At 37.3% G+C, this 23,012-nt stretch overlaps 1 protein-coding gene across 1 annotated transcript in view; it reads left to right on the plus strand.

The window, feature by feature from the left end:
• The window catches only part of LOC125231690, a 359,160-nt gene that overhangs the window by 201,401 nt on the left and 134,747 nt on the right, over positions 1–23,012 (plus strand). The window contains 2 exon segments of the mRNA XM_048137216.1: positions 608–1,198; positions 1,867–1,979. Coding sequence (XP_047993173.1) covers positions 608–1,198; positions 1,867–1,979 — 704 coding nt within the window.

Raw genomic sequence — 23,012 nt, forward strand, 5'->3', positions numbered from 1 at the left:
TGCACCATCCAGTCTGTCACCGAATTTAGCGTTCGCAATTTTTTTTGTATGGGAAATTCCATAGACTTCTGCTGCGTGACGTTAATGTGTCTGTTAGCTGTGGTTGATGCAACTGGCCCTAAATTGTAAAAAATATTCCGACAGAAAATGAAAAGTCGAATTTTTTTTAGAAGAGTGTATTTATATTATTTAATTAAAGAAAACCGTACTTCGTAGTTTGAGAACTAACTGAAAAATGGTGCTATAGCTACCTTACAAAAGTTACATTTTTGGATACATAGCGCCATCTACATAAGCTATCAAATTCTGGGTACGAGTGTCTTTGACTTTAAATGTTTAATTAGTAGGTAATTACGTATTTTTGATGGTTCATCATGGTAGTCAAAATGTCACGAATGAAACAAAACCATGCATGGGGTTTCTTTAGAAAAGTTTTAGGATTCCAAAAGGTCGGCCACTCCGGTGCTTTTCGGATGTTGCTTATGGCTTTGTGTAATGAAATTTTTGAATAGGAAATATCCCTTTGTGGCTATGAAGTACGTACACGTTTGTATTTAATGACGTATCCTAAAATAATACATTAATCGTGTTCTCTTCTCAATTCCAGGGTCTTAAGGACGAAGGCATCGACAGTTCCTCCGATGACGAATCCACTGCATCCAGCGTTTCCTCGTCAGAAAAGAGCTGCTCATCATCAGAAAGCTCTGACGAGATCCCCGGCCCCAAACCCAGGCGGTTCCAAAGGAAAAACAACAAGCTCAAATCCTCTAGAACCGATTCTGACTTAACCAAAGTCCTTCAGGAACCGTTTCCTAGAAAAATCGTCCCAGCCAACGACCCTAGGAAAATACAACTACCAGGAGCCAATGAGTTGAAAGAGAGGTTAAGTCAAATGAATAACGAAGCTAAGCCATTACTCGGTAAACTTGGTAGGAAACCATCAATGGAAGTCAAAAGCGAGGATGAAAAACCTTACAGTAGATTTGTTAAGAAGATCGAGGAGCCAATTCAGTTAGGGAAACTTAGGAGGCCGGAGAATAAGATGACTAGTCCACTGAAGATGGATCAGAAGCCTCCGCAGGTGCTAAAGATATCTGCTCTGAATCAGGAGGCGAAGAACAAGTTCTTTGGGTTGGAACCGAAGAAGGAGAAGAGTATTGATGAGTTGACGGCGGCGGTGCGGAAGTACATTCCACCTGTGAGTATTTTGCGTAGTTTCTTACGATTAGACTAATAAATGCTAGTGACTATTAGAAGCAGAATGTTTGACTGTGTTATTTTGTCAGAATTACTTCTGTTGTTACTTGAATAAGAGGATCATTGTTTTAATTTCGATCTTTACTGAAACTAAGAAACTATGTAAACATCTGAAATAGGTGTTTTAGAAGTAGGTGCCTCACAAATAAGTACCGCAACACCATCATTCTACTTCTCGGTCAAGAAAAACATTGTGAGAAAATCTTCATAGCCTTGCAGAATTCAGAATTTCTTTAGTCTACAAGCTGCTTCCACACTTTTGGTTGGGTATCACAGCGGTTTTTATACTAAAGCGCTTTTTTAAATTACTCGTAGTACTAAAGTACCTTGCTGGAGTGCTTTGCATTAAGAATAGTATGTTAACTACTGGTCAGTATAATATAAATGCGAAATAAATGCGAGTTATAGTGTCCCTTGTCAATACTCACGGAGGACTGCAGTTTTCTTAGCACATTCATGTGCCATTCTGAACATACGCCTTCCATGAATTTCCATGTACTGTGGGGCGTTTCTACGTCAGATAGGTGATGTCGGCTTCCCCAAACTATAGCCCTTACCTGAATTCCCAAATCTCTGACTCGACTAAATTATCCTTTTATTAACCAACAGGTGAGCAAGTCGATGTCAGTGCACACGCTGGAGCTGACCGGGTCCGGTAGTGACGGCGAGAGCAGCGGCGGCCGGGAAGTGCGCCAGATCAACACCAGGGTGCGCCATAACAGGTCAGTGTCTTACTACCATTATACTGATACAGCGGCAAGACTACTTCAGAGTAAAGATGAAGTGATATCTTCATTGAATAAATAATAGATTGGCGGGACATGTTGCTAGGCAAAGTGATGGCAGGTAAACAAAAATAACATTCTGGTACATTCATTCTGGTGGCCGCTCGGTGGGTGGCTCGTTGGGATGCCGACATCGGGGTGGATCACAACCACAGAATTATAGTTAAGCCAGAATGAGTACTTAGGTCAAAAAGTGTGTCCACATGAGAGGGCATTGTTTGGGCTGGTGTCGCTCTCGCACTTACTGAAAATGTCAACATTATTCAGTGACGTCATCACTGTCATAAATTGGGGATACCAGTCAATTTTCAAGAGATACTACCAAATCTACTAATACCCAATTGAAGGTATTTTTAAATTATACAAATCTCTCATTTATTGGCATCTAAATAATTACATTATAATTATTTGCCAATTATTTAAAATATATCGAAACACTAGTTTGAATATAACACTAAAATAATATAAGAAGTTATAAAGTCAGGTAATATATAGATAAAAATACTACTACTATGGTAACCTCATTAACACTGGCCACACGTGCGAGAGGGACACCAGCCCAAACAATGCCCTCTCATGTGGACCGTTTTCGTTAGTCTGATACGATCACCTTGCTGTCTCAGTGATAAGGTTCAATTTAGTATGATTAGCTCAGGACCAGGACAAGTGGCGTACTAGAAGAGAGGCCTATGCTCGACAAAAAGCCGATATTATGATGATGAAAAATAGATAACGGAAATTTGAAATTAATACCTATCAAAATTAATATCTACCTACTTATTGGGATTATAAACCACAGTCTTCACATATCAGAGATTATTAGCGTCTACATTATACAAGTATACACTCTATCTTTAGATTGGCTAGGTGGTATTCGTTTATATATCTTGGGTAATCAGAAAAACTAGGTGTCTCGCATACTAAGTATATGATCACAAAACTCACCTTGAGTTGGCCAACTCGGGGACGGTTTAAGTTCAAGTGTACTGTAATGTTTTCAGTACATAATCGTATGGCTCTCTGAAGTTTCGATACCACTTCTCGCCCTAGTGTGATAAAGTAGCACTAAATGCACTGAATTTTTTTTTTGGAAGCAACCAGCATTTCCAACTATTAAGTCCTAACGACTAGAATTATACAAAAATAACTTCCATTGACTGTACCATCGCATTAAAGATAATACCGATTAACCATTGGCATGAACTCATCGCTTCATAAATAAACCTGAGGTAACGTCTACAGTCACGACCTACATTAAAGCCCTTGGGATGACTTACTACCGTTTTGAAACTACGTGATGTAACTCTGTACTCAAACATACAACTCAAAGTTTATAAACTGGTTTTTTCTACTCCCGTACTGTTATTCATGAGTTACAAGGTCGTGCATAGAACTTTAAAACCCTACATAAAAGATGTCAGGACAAGTCTATCTAGTCTATACCCTGAAAACATTTAGTAGCAGTAGCACGATATAACTGTTACCACAGAACTTTATTTATATAGAAGAAACAAGTTCATCTATTTGTATAGGGGCCGAGCGTGTCAAATTTTGTACTGAAGTTGTTTCTTGCCTGTAATTTTAAATATGTCTCAGGCTCTTGATTGTTCATAATTTTTGTGTTGTTGCAATTGAATATCACGTAACGAGGCATTTTTTATGTTTTGATTGACTTCAACTTACAAAAATTGACGCCCGAAAGCTGCAAGCTGCGATTAAAGACGGACAACTCAGTGGATTTCACTGAGTTCATTTGACACGCTAAGTAGATACGTTTGCTTGATCTATGGTATATATGACATCTGTGGCTGTTACAGTTCAGTAAATACATTGCTACCAACTTAACAAACCAATTCGCAGAGTCGAGACTCCTTCGTTTTCTGCTGCGTTCATTGGCGACGCGTCGAATCGCATTCAAATGTATGAGAACTCGATTCAACTCGGTTCGATTCGTCTTAGTGGCCAGGCTTCAAAGAACCATACCATAGACAGTTTTATTTTCATGTTTGCACTCAAACTGCATATTCAAAATGGTAGGCGGTCCACGAGATAACTAAGATGACTGAAAGTAGGTATTTGTTGATTTATAATTTTCTTTCAAAATAAGTGCTTGGTCGTAGAAAAAGTATTGTATGCAACGGTGTTTAACTGAGTCAAAAAATGCTCGTGGAGTCTTTATTAACAATTTTCGGCTTCGCCTCAAATTGTTACCCACGCCACTCACCTTTTTTGACCTCTTTTAACCACCAGTTGCATAAAATACTATTATGGCCTAGAAAAACGTAAATAATGTTTTATTGTTTCATTTCGTCAATTTGATTGCGAATCTGTAGCAAGGTCTTGTACTGTATGTTTTACGAAAGAATAAGTAAAGTATGTATGTCAGACTTGAACCGGTTTTTATAACGAGACCGAATGTTCGTCTGTTTTTCCCTAGTTGAGACTGAAACCGAGCCTTCGTCCAAAAGACTGGCTGGACACTACCAAGAAATCTTGCAGTCCAATTTCAGCATGGCCGAAAATTTCAAATGCGTCGGTCAATGCAGTATTTGAACTTAACGTTGTCAAACATGCGCACTGTATAACATATGCACTGCGCAGTAGAGTCGCTCGAGGCACAATTCACCACATGAGTCGATTTTGAGTTGTACCAAAGAGGATCGAGTATTATAGAGAGTTACTGTCAAAGTAAAATGTGTAATCACAGTACATAGACTGCCATCTCTCGACACAAGCTTAAAACTTTTGAACCTCAGTTTTGACCCATATTGTTAGCTTGATATGTGTTAAAATGTCAAATATTAATATTAGCGCCATCTAGCCGAGCGTTCCCCAAAGGTGTAACGCCATCTAGGCCACCGTACCTTTTTCTCTAGGGCTTTGAGGTACGTTTTTTCTTAGACTTTATCCGTCTATACGGAGTTACATATGTCTTTGGTTGTACCTGTCTGTAGTCGATTTCGACGGATTTCATAGTTCGAGATCAACAACTTCTTCTTCTTATCGTGTCGAGGTTCCTTTCTTATACAGTAGATCAACAACTTGCAATGCTACATTTACGTCATAAATAGCGGAGTAACACATGCCAGTGTTTACTAACTTTACGTAGTCGGTATGTATACTAGGGATGTACCGACTAGTCGGGAAAGCCGACTATCCGGCCACATTTGTAGTCGGCGATTAGTCGGCAAAAAGGGCCGATTAGTCCGCCCGCTGAAAATTATGTTTGTATTATGTAGCTATTCGTAATTACTTTTTTTTTATCAAAAACACAAATATCTGTACTCATCAGGTAAATAAATTTCCTACGTAGGATTATCTACTTCATAGGCAGGATCACTAGCCAAGCTGGATGTTAAAAATGGAAAATGTGTAAATATTGTCATGATCCTTTGAACTTGTAAAACATCATGGAAAGCGCGAACGAAGGACCAAAAATGACATTTAAAATGTGAATTTAGTCGAAAATTATGTTTTGGCCGACTAGCCGACTACCTACTCGGCCACCCAAGCGCCGACTAGTCGGTAGTCGGCCTAGTCGGCCAAACCAATAGTCGGTACATCCCTAATGTATACTTATTCTAGTTCGGTTGAGAATGCAGTAGCCGGAATAGGAGTCAAGGTCACTGTTAGTTTACCTAAACACTTGATTTCTTGTTTGTTATTCTCATATTGCCGAATACTTGATAAAATTAATGATAAGAACCGAAAAAGGTAGTATTTTTTTGTAAATATTTGGAGTAAGAATGCCTTCGCTTTAGGGCCACTTGCACCAACGAAAATGGAGGGTTTACCCGAGGCTTAACCCACCATTTTATATAGAATTTGACAGTTGACAGCCCACTAACCCTGAGTTAAGTGGTTGGTGCAAGTCGGCCTTACTGTGCATATTGATTAAAATTTGATTTCTGTTCCATTTGTCTCATATGGTGTCATTGACCTATGGTCAATCTTGCATGGATTTTACTCCAAAGTACCTCTGTAAATAATTGTGACTAGCTGATGTCTTCGCCATTTCATAATTATTTTCCCCTCACTAACTCGGAAACACGTGTTTTGTCCTTTAATACCAGCGGGTTACTAGTGGGTGAAGTAATTTGACCTTGAATAAAGTCAAATTAACTGCTTTAAAATTGATAAAAGTAGGTGAATCCAGTAATAAATATGATTTACCACCTGTGGAACTACTGGAAGCACTGATAAACGTATTTTTTGCGTTGTAGTTTCCTCGCTATAGTGAGGGGAAAAGTTTTGTATTACACTCGGGTGCAAATGTATTTTACTTCTCGTGTGCTAAAATACAACTTTGCCCCCTTGTATAACAAATAACTATTATCGTATACCTAATTAGAACCGAAAGATCTAGAAAATAGTGTTTCACATGGAAGTTAAGAAGTTTTTTGGAAGTTAAGAAGTTATAAGAAGTTGAAAAAAAATAGGTTCCAGATACATTTCTTTTTGATGTTATCTATTGTTGGTCAGGGGGTGCCTGAATCCTCCGATTGCTCAAAATAGTCTAAATTATAAACAGGCTTCCGAAATCAAACACCAATTCCATTTACCACTTATTACGTACATCCATACTAATATTATAAATGGGAAAGTGTGTGTCTGTTTATTTGTCTGTCTTTCACGGCAAAACGGAGCGACGAATTGACAAGATTTTTTAAGTGGAGATAATTGAAAGGATGGAGTGTGACATAGGCTACTTTTTGTCTCTTTCTAACTCGAGCGAAGCCGCGGGAAAAAGCTTGTAATTAATAATTATAAAAACATATCTACGCCGATCAACCCACATTTATCACTTCCATACCTGACTATTTCCCGGCACTTCCTTTTTAAACAAACCGGTTACTCGAACAGCTTAACCCCTTAACCGCCTACTTTAAAAGCAATTGCAATACTTCGATTTACCACTTTTTTGTTGACTGTACCTGTTTGTACCCGGCAGCGGAGTTTTTTTTTTTCATAATTTGATATCTAGGCAATTTATCTGGACATTAATTAAATTCTAACGTTTTTTTTAATAGGAAATGTAGTCATCTTTTTTCGGATGGTTGTTTGATAATTTATGTAACGTTATTTTGATTAGCGTTGCATGATGAGTAATCAAGCTAATATAATTTTGTTTTCTTTGATAAACATAATATTGTTCGGAACTTTTAGTTGTATGTACATTAGAACATGTTGAAACTAAGACTAAAAAACTTATCTTCCAACTGAATAGTTAAGTTAAAACTAAAATAGGATCTTGAGCCCTTCCAAGCAACAAGTACATTGTATCACAGTTTTATAACCGGTCCATTCTAGTTTCCCAACACCATGCATTAGATCCTGATACCATCCCCAGCTTGTTACAAAGTAACGTTATCTGATGGTACGTGTATTTGTTTAATACAAGGCTCTGTGCTGTCGCAAATTACTGTGTTTCACCCTATCGATGCAAGAGATACACTACATAGTGGGGACGTTTATCGACAAAAAGAGGCCAAACCTTCTTTTTCTTGACCAAAGCATGAAACTTGGCACAGTTGTTCCTTATATCAAAATAAGCCGATTAAGATCGGGAGCCTTCGGGAGCCTCCCCCCTGGGGCTCGGGAGGGGGGGTCAAAGTACCGCTTCACCCGGCTTGCTTTGAAAAATTCTAACATAGCCCGTTTAGTTCATAGGTCATGTTTGGTATCGTTTTCGAGTAAATCGTAAACGTAGAATTCATTTTTGGTACTAAAATTATGATTTAATGGTAAATAAAATAAAAAAAATTAAAAGTTTGAAATTTTCATCTACGATTTACAAATTCAAGTCATCATAAATGTCAAACTGTTTGCTTTTTCTACAAATAAAAAATACGATATGAAAGCCTATTTAATATAGATTATGAATAATATAACTTTTACCCACCTTTACTAACGTTAAGTTTCATAAAAAAAACTTTAAGCCGCGCGGCGTCGGGACGCCGCGAGCGTAATTTTAACATACCTTTATTTTAAAAAACTCTATTAGAACCCGTTTAGCTATTAAGGTCATATTTAGTATCGTTTTCGAGTAAATTAATAACGTAGAATTTAGTTTTGGTACTAAAATGACCATTTATTGTTAAATGAAATAAAAATAAAAAATAAAATTTTTCTGTGAGTTGCAAATTCAAGTCACGATAAATGTCAAACGGTTTGCTTTTTCTATAAATATAAAAATATGATATTAAAGCCTATTCACAAAGGATAGTACGCGTTCACCTACGCGAGCTTAGACTGTCTGCGGGGAACGCGCCTCTTTCATATATTTGATCGCCAGTGTCAGAGGTGTGTTAATGCATAAATAGAAAAAGATTCATTATTATTGACGTGTCGACAACGGCAACACTCGGGTCGGACCACACGATCTAAAGACCGACTGTACCTGTTATTTATTCATTGTAGTGAATCCTGAAAGAAATTTATATAACAATATTTTATACAATCGTGATATAATACAAAACTTTTCAGTCGAGTACCATGTGTAGTACGGTACGAGAGTGAAAAGCTTAATTATATCACTATTGTATACAATACTTTTTCTACAAGTCATCATCTTCATCATCAATGGACGGAAATATCACCATTCATGCAAGTTAAAATTAATGTCAATAGAGTCGTTCACCGTTGTATCAACATCGAATTACCTAGCAACCAATTGTTTGTAATAACCGTCTCTGATTGGCCGATAACGGGACAGATAAAAAAAATGTGTTTCAGATGCAGGAAAATTTGCCAGGTATCGCAAATTAGTATAGAAATTGTATCAAGTTCTATTTTTGAAATTATTATAGTTAACTAAAGTCAATTATAATGAGCTTATTATAATTGAGTCGGAACTGCCATAGAGTATCCAACACTGAAAAGTTATCACTTATAGTTTAGTCTGTGGTGTCCTAATTGACAGATTACTCATACTCATACTCATACTATACATTCCCTTCACAAAAACATAGCTGGGTACATATGGAACTGCATAAAAAAGGCTCTACCCTCTTTATGCAGTTGCATCGGTTTTTGCAACCTGATTTACATTTACATCTTGTAACTTCTAAGCATATACTGGCCACTTCAGTGTTGTCTGACCAGTGTGGTACCCATTCGTCTCCTTCTTCCTTCCATCCCCAAGAAGACGGACTTGGCAAATTTTGGTGTGGCACCAACGCCAACGCCTGACTCCAAACAAGAACGCCCTGAGTCCCATTTCTCAAAACTGAAAGTTACAAGTTACAAGCGGAAGTCTCTTTCCAACTTGTCATATTAGACATTAACAACCACTTGTAAATTGTAACTTATAGCTTCGAGAAATGAGCCCGTGGTACACTGTGCGCAGTATATGCTGATCCAAGGCAGCCTCTGAAGGAGGTATGTTCCCCAATTGTCGATCTTTTCTGGTACCTAAAGAGGTAGGTACTTCGACCACTCATTCACCGTTGCGCAACGACTTGGTCTGAAACAATATGTGCATTATCATTTTAGAGTCTACAACTATCAAATTACAACTTTTTGGTGGATCACGTAACCTTCAGTATTACCCACTTACGTTACGTATCATAGAAAATTATTACAAACTTTAGTAGAATCTGATTTGCCTCTGATATTGCTCCATCTTGTAATAGTTTGACACCTTGAGTGGCCTGGCTAAGCTTCAAAGCCAAAAGAAAACGTTTCTAGATTAGACATAGTATGGGACAGGTACGATAAACGCAGCTTGAAACGATCAACAAGGGAGAAACATGGCCACCCAAGGCTTCAAACTATTACGAGATGGAGCAATATCATAGATAGGCTAATCAGATTCTACTAAAGTTTGTAATTATCTTGTATGATAGGTAAGTGTGTAATAGTGAAGGTGATCCACCAAAATGTTGTAATTTGATAGTTGCAGAATCTGTTTAAATAAAATGACAATGCACATATTGTTTCAGATCAAGGGTCCTTACGCAACAGTGAATGAGTGCCGGAAGAACCTCTTTACTAGAAAAGATCGACACTTGGAGAACATACCTCCTTCCGAGGCTGCCTTACTTCATCATATACTGCCATTTGTCTAAGACTGGGGCTAAAGACATGCCAACCACACCCTTGCTGCCGACGCATTAGGACACCACGGACTCCACTGCCAGTCTATTGCTGGCCGAATTTTGTGACACACTGTACTTAACGATTTAATCCGCAAGGCTCTCGGCACAGCGAACATGCCGACAACCCTCGAACCTGTCGGCTTGTCAGCAGCAGACGGAAAGCGGCCTGATGGTTGCTTGCTTTTGCCTTGGTTTCTGGGACGACCCTTGGCGTGGGGCGTGACCTGTGTGGATACCTTGGCTCCGTCCAACTTCTAACGTTCGGCCCAGAAACCAGAGACTGCTGCTGCAAAACGCCCAGTTTAAACGCGCAAATATGCATTTTTAAAAAACAACTACATATTTGCGGCAATTGCATTTGAAACATTTGGACCATGGTCATCAGACACCAAGCAGTTCGTGAAGGAAGTTTCCACCAAACTTGTCTGGGTGTTTGGTGACATAAGAGAAAAAGCAAACGGTTGACATTTTTGTTGACTTGAATTTGCAAATTATAGATGATTTTTTTTTTATTTATTTACAATTAAATTATAATTGTAGTACTCGTACCAAAAATAAATTCTTTGTTATTAATTTACTCGAAAACTATATCAAACATGACCTAATAGCTAAACCGGGTCTAATAGAGTTTTTAAAATAGAGGTATTTTAAAATTATGCTCGCGGCGTCCCGACGCCGCGCGTCTTAAAGTAATTTTTTAGTGGAACTGAACGTTTGTGAAGGTGAATAAAAGTTATATTTTTTATAATCTATATTAAATAGGCTTTCTTATCATATTTTTTATTTATAGAAAAAGCAAACAGTTTGTCATTTATGATGACTTGAATTTGTAAATCATGGATGAAAATTTAAAATTTTTTAATTTTTTTTTAATTTTACTTACCATTAAATTATAATTTTAGTACCAAAAATCAATTCTACGTTATTGATTTACTCGAAAACGATATCAAACATGACCTAATAGCTAAACGGGGTCTAATAGAGTTTCTAAAATAAAGGCATTTTAAAATTACGCTCGCGGCGTACCGACGCCGCGCGTCTTAAAGTAATTTTTTTGTGGAACTTAACGTTAGTAAAGGTGGATAAAAGTTATATTTTTTATAATCTATATTAAATAGGCTATTATGTCATATTTTTTATTTATAGAAAAAGCAAACAGTTTGTTATTTATGATGACTTGAATTTGTAAATCATGGATGAAAATTTCAAATTTTTTAATTTTTTTTATTTTATTTACGATTAAATGATAATTTTAGTACTGAAAACGAATTCTACGTCATTGATTTACTCGAAAACGATACCAAACATGACCTATTAACTAAACGGGGTGAGTTAGAATTTTTCAAACCAAGCCGGGTGAAGCGGAACTTTGACCCCCCCTCCCGGGCCCCAGGGGGGAGGCTCCCGAAGGCTCCCGATCTTAATCGGCTTATTTTGATATAAGGAACAACTGTGCCAAGTTTCATGCTTTGGTCAAAAAATTTAAGGTTTTTCAATAAACTCCCCAGCTATACATCAGATATATCGGAGCAACCAAGCCGCGGAAAATATAAGAACAGACCGTATAATTTCTTATACTTGCCTCAATATCAAGTGGCGACTGATGTTATAGTACTATCCCTCTCTATCACACTGGGTCTTCATTAACATGAAAGAGATAGCAATATGACTTCAGTCGCCAGTTAGTATTGCGGCAAGTATAGTAATAAAGGCGCTGTTCAGATATTGTGAATACTTTGGCTGTTTAGATATATCTGATGGTGAGTGTATTCGCTTCTAAGAAAACTCGCTAATGGCTGGTGTTAGATGGTTGGGAACTGATATTTATTTTGTCCTGTGAAATAATACGTGTTTAAGTCGTACGTGACTTCCTGCTGAGATTAGATTTTGATCGTTTTTCTATTCTTCAGTACTTGTGAAATTGAGTGCTATTATTTTAGCCGTAGTTTGTAAGTTTTTGAAACTTATTTTCACTTCGTCTTCGAAATTTCTAATCCAATTAGACTACCTATAGTGAACTGTGACTGAACTTATTTGGGCATTTTCAGACTTTGGGTCCCCCCAATTAGCGTAAGTTGTTAACAGAAATTAACTCGCTGTCAGTTTTGTGACGACAATTAAACATAAAATCTGTCTAAAAATGAACTTTTTTCACATTTGAATGTAGATTATCGCTTTAAGTTTATGTAATTAACACAAAACAATATTTTTATTGAAATTTCATGCTTAACTATCGTCGCAAAACTGAAAGTGAGTTAATTTTTGTTAACGACTTACGCTAATTGGGGGGTCCAAATTCTGAAAATGCCCTACGTGGTTTCTGTACTAACTTTTCTCTAATGCATAGATTTTCTAAAGAGTCCTTTTGTTTTTAATGTCCCCCTTGCACAATGTACTAGTATCACCTTTTCTGTAGCCTATGTTTAACAAAATAAAGAATTGATTGATTGTGGTTGAACAAAAGTTAGATACATAGCACACTGGATCAGAAGCGCGAGCCGTTCCAAAGTTTGAGCGAAAAAATGCGCAAACGCTATGCGTGTATTACGTAGATATAGCGTCATCCAGCTGAAACTAATCTTAACATAGTGCCATGCGCCTAAGGGGGTTCAATAACGTCTTATGGCGTTATTCATAAACGTTTTATAAACCTAAATTAGCTAATGATCGTTTGTCATTATCTGTCATGTTGACATATGTATTTGTGAGAATGGGACAAAACACTTTTTAACTAATCAATTCAGTAACTTTTTTATGAATAAGGGGGTTATGCATTATGATTTCTTTAGTGTATGGTATCTATTTCAGTTTTTAAAATAGTACTTTATTTTTCAGTACACGTAGACGCAATAAGACCTTTAAACAGCAAATGTGATGAAAATACATTAATGTCAGCGCTATTCTATGTTTTACGCACTATGCAGGTGTACAAAATTGTCTCGTGCGATTATCAACTAAACGCATTACTAATAAATCATTACCTATCAACATTTTTCGCTAGATTTTACATCACAGGCTAAAGAAAGTTATCAATTACACTACAAACGAGTCTGGAAAACGAACCGACGGCGCGGTAAATCTGACCCACTTGAAGAATTTTCTTTTGTGGCGAAACTAAGAATCGTGCATAATCGCCAGTTTGGTTTACTAATGGGAAGTGAAATTAATAATAGTTTCCATTAGGTGTCTGCGGCTTGATCGTTTGATAACGGTTCTTGGAGGATTTTTAACGCGATGTTAGATGTCAATTTGGAGGCAAATAAACACAGCTGGTTCTGTGAGACGTGGACCGTAAAATGTAAAAAAAAAGTCGATGTCACCACCGCGATCTCTCAATAGTTTTATGCCAAAGATCCTGCTAGGGCCTTAAGTATAGACTCTAATGCTTAAAGGGCCCGTTTACATGGTGCGAGAACATAGTGGTATTTGATTGACTTGCTGAATTCATCACATGTAAATAAATAGGCCCTTCATCAGAACTTATGTATTGTTCATATTTTTGTCATAGCTGAAACGGAGACCTTCGCTTACGCTCTTTCAACTACAGTATTTTTTTTTCTTTATGCACTTACTTTTACACACATACAGGTATATTGTATAACTAGCTTTATTAATAGTGTGTGAACCTGCCTTAGAAATCTATATTATTTGTGGTCATGGTTCGTTAATATTTCTTGTATGTGGGTAGCTTTTGCACATTGTAATTTTTCTTCAGTCACCCGTTGACCACGAACGCTGTAAAGAGTTCGAAACGTCGGGATGAATTTTATAGTACATTGTGCAACAAGGGGAGGAAGTTGAGTCTTTAAATCGCTCCGGCAAGCCGTCGCGATTTAACTTACTCTCGTTAGTAATATTCATACTCCCCGAGTTACACACAATGTTTTTCATCACACTCGCAATACAAAAAATATGTAAATAGATGTAAAAAAGTTAAGTACGGTACAAGAAATTTCATTATTCCCTTGGGAGAACGATTTTTCTATAACTCACGCTCCGCCTGCGAGCAATAGCACATTTAAAGTGCGGGTGTGATGAAAAATTCATTATACGCGATTTAATCCGTTTCCATAGTTTTATTTCATGTTCAAACCTTAACCATATGAAGAGGACTTTTGGACGTTTACAATTGCACATCATATACAGGGTGTCCGGTAATTAAAGGATAACCTTTTAACCATCAATAGAGTACTTCAGATTGGTACGGGAATTCGAATTTAAGTTTTAGTAAAGTACTTACCTACTTACTTCTTTAAACAATACGAAAAGCATGAACATCTCGAAAACCAGGAGATTTTGACTAAACCCAAAATCGATTTTCTGGACTATTCTAAACTGCTTTTTTTGGTAGTTAAAAGGTAATTCAGTAACTACTGGAAATTCTGTTTAAGTGATCTTTAAAAGCACACTTTCGTACTCAAATATACGACACTATCGACCTTCAAATGTATCTAGATTAGAGCAAACCATTCAAGCCTAACTCTAGGTATTAAATATCTCAATTTCAATGCTATGCTCATGTCAATCAACAATTCAGTCTGCATTGGCCAATAACCTATTGTTACTTTTTGCTATTTGCAAATAGAATCTATTGTGTGCGGCCTTTTAATTCTATAGTGTGACATTCGTAGCGGTGATGAAATTGATATAGAACGTGCTGGTTTCTCATTTTTTGATTTGTAGAAAAACATGTGAAAAAGTTAAGTTTTCCCCTTCTGTATGTTAAGGTTAGATGGTAAAATATTCTTAACAACTAACGGTTAGTACCTTAGGTATTGTCTAAAACAGTGTAGGATTGAAGACTTTAGAAGGATGTTGCTACGAAATTGTGTATTTTTGTCTAAACGCGACATTGTGGAAGATTTTTAAGTACTTAAATGAATAAGAGTTTTGAATGATTCACGGTTATTTTCATTAGACTTATATTGACCGGGATATAGACCGTGATTACATTTTTGATTTTTGTCGAGCTCCCGATATTTCGACGCAGCACTTATATGAGTTTTTTTTTCTGTTATAATTGTGATGAAGGATCTTAAAACTTCTTCATCAAAATAAAATTTGCATTACAAAACAGAAACTAAGTTCCGATACGCAAAACAAAATGTGTTTTGTATGGGATACAGCATGGAATGTTAAGATAGTAAAGAGGAAAACTTTCAAGGTTTTACATACAACAATACAACAATCTCGCTGTATCTCATAAAGGGGTATACAGAACACATGAAACTACTCAAGTTTCAGTGCCACTCTTGACAAATAAGGGGTTGAATATGGGTTGAATGAAAACGAAAAAAGCTTTTATTTATAAATATTACCCAGACCTACTTAGCAATAAGTTTTGCGCATCTACAATTTAAAATTTTCTTGCGTGAGATTGAGCGGCAAATTATCTTAAAAGCTTAAAACTAAAGAGTTTACAACCCGATCAAAAGGAGCCATTATCATTACATTGTAGATGTTATTACAAATTATGTACGCCAGTTTTGCCGAAACTTTGGCCAAACTAATCTGCAACTCGATTTGTTTTTCCTTTTCTTCTTTATGATTTAAAACATACCTAAGAATTATTAATAACCATTTAGACTGACAGAAAGACTAGATATTGTATTGAATTTAGGTTATTTACCAAACAACCTTATTGCGTGCTTAACCAGTATCACTAAAAGAAAAAAAAACAGAACAGTGATTCACCAAGTTGAAGATGATATTAACACAACAATGACGTTTCTCGTTTTCGTATAATTTCGCTAATAAAATTACCGTAATTCAACTAGGTCAAGTACGTCTCATTCGATGCTCATCGCACAATAGTGCATCAGGCCTACCGCGAACACCAAGGTACAACGCACAATCGCGCACGATAATATCGTTATCGTAGCTAGCTATGTTTATCGCTCTTCCGAATTATATTATAGAGCGACAGAGCCAGACTGCGTTTTGATCGGCGTTTAGCGTCAACGATTGTCGTTTCACCTAGGCCGGCAGTTCAGGCGGTTTAACACAACTTGTGCTTTTGCGGGCGATTCCATAGGTACTCAAAGTCGCGCTAGATGTATGAACTCGCGAGGTCGCAATCTGCTAGACCGCCATCGCCAGGCGTGGTTCTCCTTTACTCCAGTTTAATCGTAGTTAGTATAGAATGAACAAGTAAATTCTATTCCTGTCTGGGCTAGCGCTGTTCGTCAAAGAGAATGGATATGAAGATTATGGTCAAATTAAGATTTTTTAATCAAAGTGCTTTTACTGCCATCTCTCGACACAGGATTAAAACTTTATGAACCTTACCTTGACAATTTGATTCATATCGCTAGACTTTGTTGAGGCGATGGGTGCGTACCTACGGCTCCGTGCTGTAAGACTGTAACGTGTAACTGAATATTAGTTTTTTTTATAGCCCGTTTATGTGTCCCACTGCTGGGTAAATTCCTCTCTCCGATGTTTCCACAGCTCCCGTTGTTGTGCTATTCCTGGCCAAATACTGAATTATTGAAATACAAATTCATTAATAGTTACTGACAAAAAGTTTGCGCGTTGGTGTTCGTAGTAAGCCCTCACTTGCAACAGTGTTACTGATTTCATCTGAGTGACATCAGTGGATTTATTCACTGCAGCGGTTGCTGCATATTTCGTTGTGATGTTGGGACATGTTTTTCTAACATTGTTTGGACTTAATTGTGTATTGTTCGTTTATTTGTATCTTCTTCTTCTTCTTATTTAACAGCTAATGTAGCTCTTGTCGGTGGAGTATGCGCCATATTTCCCTATTCTCCGCTTTCCTCTTTAGTTCTTGATACGACATGACACCGGCCTTCTCCTTGAGCTGGTCAACAAAACTCCTCCTGGGTCTTCCGCGCCCTCTTCTTCCTTTCACCTTTCCTTCTAGGATATTTTTAAAGAAGGTATCATGTCGTATCAAGTGACCAATCATTTTGCCTCTTCTGTTTTCTATTTCTTTAATTAGTCTTCTTTTTTCTCCCACAATTTCCAGAACCTCTTCATATGTTTATTCGTATACGTTTACATATATTATAAATGCTGTAGCCGCGTTTCGTAGGAATTCTAAATTCATTCATTGTTATTTTGTTTGTGTTTAAAGTTATAGTCAATTTAATAGAAAATTTTATACGAAAATGGTTTATAATGTTTGTAGGAAGTTATCACGAACATTATTGTGACCGGTTCTGACTTGTGTTTTCAAGCTTTAAGGTTCAACTTCACGTAAATGTCTTTGGAAATGGGAATCTTACTTTAGTCCTTTATATTGAAGTTTATTTTTCATTCTTACTTTCTTTTGTGCCAGTATTTATAACAGATTAACAGACCTTACTGAAATCCATAATATTATTATTCTTGTCAAAGCTTAAAATCTTCATATTTCTCAACTTAGTGCGTCATCAATTTCAACACAACACGTCTCAAATTTAACCAGTTACTGTTAATTCACAATTTTCTACCTTACTACAAACACTTAAGATACAAATATAATAAATAATGTTGCCTAATGAACATAGTTCATTATTTACTATCGGACTGACGCACGAGCTTTCTCTACCCACGTGCTTATGAGTCATCTATGGGCTTTCCTCTTCAGCTCTCTAGTACATATGTCAATAACACGTGAATAGTTCATTTGAATATCGTTCGTAATGGTGCGTTAGTTCATGCGTGGTATGTATTTGTAGGTGTTTAACGTATTGATGAGTTAAAAAGGTCAATTCAAAAATTGATTTGTATATTTTTGTAGATAAGACTTCTAACCTGTGTACATTACCTGTGTGGTGACGGGTTAAGAATTTCACCACCCCCTTTCTTCCCGTGGGTGTCGTAGAAGGCGACTGTGGGATATGGGTTAAATTGTGGCGTAGGCGAGAGGCTGGCAACCTGTCACTGCAATGTCACAGTTTCGTTTTCTTTCAACCCCTTATTTGCCAAGAGTGGCACTGAAGCTTTAGTAATTTCATGTGTTCTGCCTACCCCTTTATGGGATACAGGCGTGATTGTATGTATGTATGTAAGACTTCTAAGCGCACTTTTTTAATTTCTACTCATTTTTAGGGTTCCGTACCTCAAAGAGGAAAAACGGAACCCTTATAGGATCACTCGTGTGTCTGTCTGTCCCTCTGTTACAGCCGATTTCTCCGAAACTACTGGACCGATTTACTTGAAATTTGGTACACATATGTAAACCTGTGGCCCAAAGACGGACATGCAATTTAATTAAATGAAATTTAATCATAGGGGTCACTTTTGGGGGGTAAACTTGAAAATTAAAAATCAAAGTTATTAAAACTATATTGTGTTATATATCAAATGAAAGAGCATTTTATGAGCATTTGAAATGTATTTTTTTTTAATTTTTAATTTTGGTATTTTAGAAGTAATTTAAGAAAATAGACAAAAAATGACCATTCCCCCCCCTTATCTCCGAAACTACTTAGCGTAAAATTTTCAAAAAAATACACGAGATAGCCCTCTACCTGTAGATTACAGGAAAACCTATTAGAAATCTACAGTCAAGCGTAAGTCGGACTTACGAGAAAAAAAACTCAAATTAAGATTTTCACTCACTGACGCTGCAAGCAGTACTAAACGTCTTAAAATTTTGTAAGCGTGATGGACAGGTAGAAAGAAATTCATTTCTGTCTTTTTCTTTTTAGAAATTGTTCAATTTTTTTTTTCATTTGCCAAAACGACTTAAGTTTCTACTAAAAAGGAGGCGCTTAAGACCGTTTGTAAGTGGACTGAGCAAAATTTTGTTCAAATCGGTCCAAAAAAGGTCTCTGTTGACGAAAACATAGAATTTGTGCCAACGACAGCCCAAATCTGAAGTCCATTTTGCTCTATCTCTTATCGTTTCCGAGATATATACGTAAAGTCTTGAAAGTGCGAAAAGTTAACTTTGCCATCACAGTCGTTCAGGCGCTCATGAGTTCTTTGTATGGAAAAGTCGAAAACCGACTCGCACTTGACCAATGTTCATAGAATGTGTTGTGGTTTTTTACGCGGGTCCGCGACTGACGACGTTCGAATGTTTTGTTCGGAAATGTTTGAGGGTGGTTTCTTTGAAACGTCGCCGGCGGCGGGTGGTTCGACGGGCGAAGGTCACACGCCTCACGCGACGGTCTGTATTCGTTTTGTATAGCAACGGACGGCGGGTGGCGTCTTGATATGGAAAATGACTGACTTCACTAAAGATAATGATGAACTCATTGAGGTAATACTAGAGAGGACACTGCGAGCAAAACGTTTGCGCTACAAACATAAGTCCATTGGACTTATGTTTCTGCCTGCACACAAATAAAATGTAAAAATGCCTTCCTGCGCAACAAGATGCTGTTTAAGCCATACGAGAAAATCGAATAAAACTGACGTGTCACATTTCATCGGTTAGTATACACGCTATGTTAATCGATCTTTATTTAAGTAATTATTTCAATGAAGGGACGCGCTCCTCAAACGCGAAGCTATCGCTGCCATTTTGTTGAACGAAATCATAGATTAATCGCATCATAATCGCACAGTGAAGTATAGTAATTGTGATTATATTCTGTTTGTAATATATAAAAGAGAAATGTTAAATTTATTTCACGTTATACTTATGAATACTACACAGTTCTAACACGAGTTGTAATCGATATTTTCATACAATAATAACCTATGATTTTCTTCAAGGGCAATTAAAGTAGGTATATTAAAAAAATCAATAATGTATTTTTGTTTCACTTAGTAGAACTTAAACATAGCACAATGTATGATAGTGCTAAAATTAAACTACTTACCCCCTTATTCATAAACGTTCACTAAAGTTATCAAGCCGATAAAGTTCGTTTGTCCCTTTCTATCACACCAATACGCCGAAAAGGGACAAACGAACTTTATCGGCTTGATAACTTTAGTGTGCGTTTATGAATAAGGGGGTTAGTATTTTACAAAAAGTATAAAAAAAGGTCTACACTAAGAGTGTCGCGTCTAGGTGGTCATTGGTCAAGTCTTACTCTATGACACGGTACCTCCCCACGCATGCGCCGCGCGCTGCCGGCCGGAGCACAGACTTTGTTTGGGGTGTAATTTCTAGTATGTTAGTACATAGTAATTCAATGGATGAATTGTACTTCTGTGAACTGTTTTCGATATACTTAATCGAATATATGATGTAATTTTTTCTTTACTACAATGCAAGTGTTTGAGTACCAAGTTAAAAATTTCACTTTCTTTTTGCCGGTTTCATACAAAAATATCGTTTGACTGTCTCTTTTTTTGGGTAATATCAATATTTATATGGACGGATTAAGTCGCGTATAATCTTCTTCCTCTAAGAATTACAATGTAAATATTTTTGCATTCATTTTGATCAGAGCACAACACAACAGTTCAAAAATCAGTCTACCCGAGCTTCTGAGTTCCGTCGCCGACGACGGGTGACCAAGGGTCAGAAAACCCACGCACCCGCGACCGACAGCGTGTGGCACAGCGGCACATACGGCTCACATCCAAACGCCGCCGGGCGCATGTGACGGGCCAGAGAAACCAGGGCCTTAGGGCTAGGTGATTATCGCCGCGCCGCAGAGGACGCGCTGAGGGGGGGGGGGGCGGTGCCTACAGCAGTTGTAGTTGTATGCATACCTAGCTCACGCACACAGACGCGTCCGCTGGCGCTGCCAGGGGCGGCTTACTCCGCTATCCTATCGCCGCGCTACAAGTATAATATCCTGGCGGCCGCGAGCTGTGGCCGCGAGTTCGCGGCCTACTCAGGGGTGGCGCACATTCTCACGGAATGCACGTTCGCATTTTCTATTGTTACTTTACGTCGCGAGGTTTTTTAAGCGATGTCCGCGGGTGGAATGGCTAATAATACTTAATTAAATAGACATATTGAATAAAATAAATACCAAAAGATATTCTTATACAGATCTACTACTGATTAAGTCCCACGGAAAAGTTCAATAAGGCTTGTGATGTTGGAACCTTGAACAAAAATATATAAATACAGCGTATATACCTAGAAAGTACTCAAGACTTGAATATAATAATATAACATTTAATGTGAGTATTAATTCGTTTGGATCCATTGGTAACCCTATCACCGGACGCCGCGCACGTGCGGCTCGTTTCTTTGTAAGAATGTTGTAGGTATTTAAAAAGGCGGCATTTCGGAAACATCAAAGCAGTGGGCCTTCTTTACTTGTGCTATTATATATTCTGTGGCGCCGCGCCGGTGTCCACGTGCGCTCTCTGCAGTGTGCGCTGCCGCTGCCACGAAACGTTTACCTACTCCGTGTAATACTGATAAAAGAAAGTATTGACGTGAATTCACACGTTTCGGAAATGACTGTAGGTATTTTAAATATTTTAGCACAATATGTTTTTTGCCTCTTATTGCCTATTATACAATATATACATACCTACTATGGCAACTCTATCACAGCGCAGAATATGCAGAAGCCACATGGTGGTCTGCGACAGAAACTCAATAGACATTTTTAGAGTTTTTAAAATAAGTACCTAAGTAGGTACGTGAAGTAACATGGTAAATTAAAAAAATATCATTAGATACTTATTGCGAAGGTGTAAACAATTTCCTTCGTTTTGCCACATATGAATAATTACCTATCTATATTAAATTCATTAATCCGTATACATTACATTTTTACAATACGGTAATACTCACCCCGTTATTCATAAACGTACACTAAGTTATCAAGCCGATAAAGTTCGGTTGTCCCTTTCCGACGTATTGGTGTGATAGAAAGGGACAAACGAACTTTATCGGCTGGATAACTTTAGTGTACGTTTATGAATAAAGGTGTTAAAATTTATAGCTACGAAATTTTACATAAAACACCTACTTTAAAATAAAATAAAAAATGTTGAATTTGGTTAACATTATAAAAGACCTCACGCAAGCTGTGCTAATTAGTTCGCGAATTCGTCGAGAGGTGGCGCTAAACACAATTATGCTCATTAGAGAACCTATACTTCTAGCCTAGCCCAGTCTTTAGACTTATGTGAGTAACGTAAAAGTACCTAATAGTTTTGTAGGTACGGAACCCTCGGTGGGCGAGTCCGACTCGCACTTGGCCGGTTTTTTGCTAAGATTGTAGGACACATGATTTTTGTCTACGCACGTGTTCACTCATCTACGGGATTTCCTCTTGCATGGAGTGACATTTCAATAGGATGTTGCGATCCGTAAAATTACCAATTTAAGCGTATTTCCTTTCGAATCGAAACAGAAATTACGGCTGTTTCTCAAACTTTGTGCGTTATACTTAGTTGCGTATGCGTGTTGTAATATACAGAACTGTATGAGAGATGGCACTCCGCTTGCGTGACATATGCGATTGTGCATTGCGTTTTTAGCGAATAAAGTGAGGATTTTACATCGATGTTTCTTAATTAATTAATTAAGTATTTTCAGCACGTCGTCATTTAACAAATGTATGTAACTAGTACTTGTAATGTTTATTGTTTAGCATATATATACGTGTTATCAGTATTAATATAGACATAATCACAACAAAAACTCGTCAATCTCAAGCCATTTGAATAAAATTATAATAAATTCATATGCAATACATTTATACCTCGTACTTTTACTAGCACACTGTAACGTGCAATTATATTACACAATAGACAAGTACAAAGCTGTATGCGCGCGAGTGTCCCACAAACCTAGCTTTTGTATCGTGTAATTATCTAGCAGGCCAAACGCACGATGAACGCGACTTCCCATGATATACTCCTGTCCTACTCTAATGAATACTGTTAGAAAAGGACGGGTAGTTTATCTCGCGGGCGAGATACTCATGTGCTTGGTCTAGCTGCTTGTATTCATCTGTTTTGTATGAGGTTTTGTTCGTTGATGAGT

The sequence above is a fragment of the Leguminivora glycinivorella genome, chromosome 12 (genome assembly GCF_023078275.1).
Source record: "Leguminivora glycinivorella isolate SPB_JAAS2020 chromosome 12, LegGlyc_1.1, whole genome shotgun sequence".
NCBI classification, from domain to species: domain Eukaryota; kingdom Metazoa; phylum Arthropoda; class Insecta; order Lepidoptera; family Tortricidae; genus Leguminivora; species Leguminivora glycinivorella.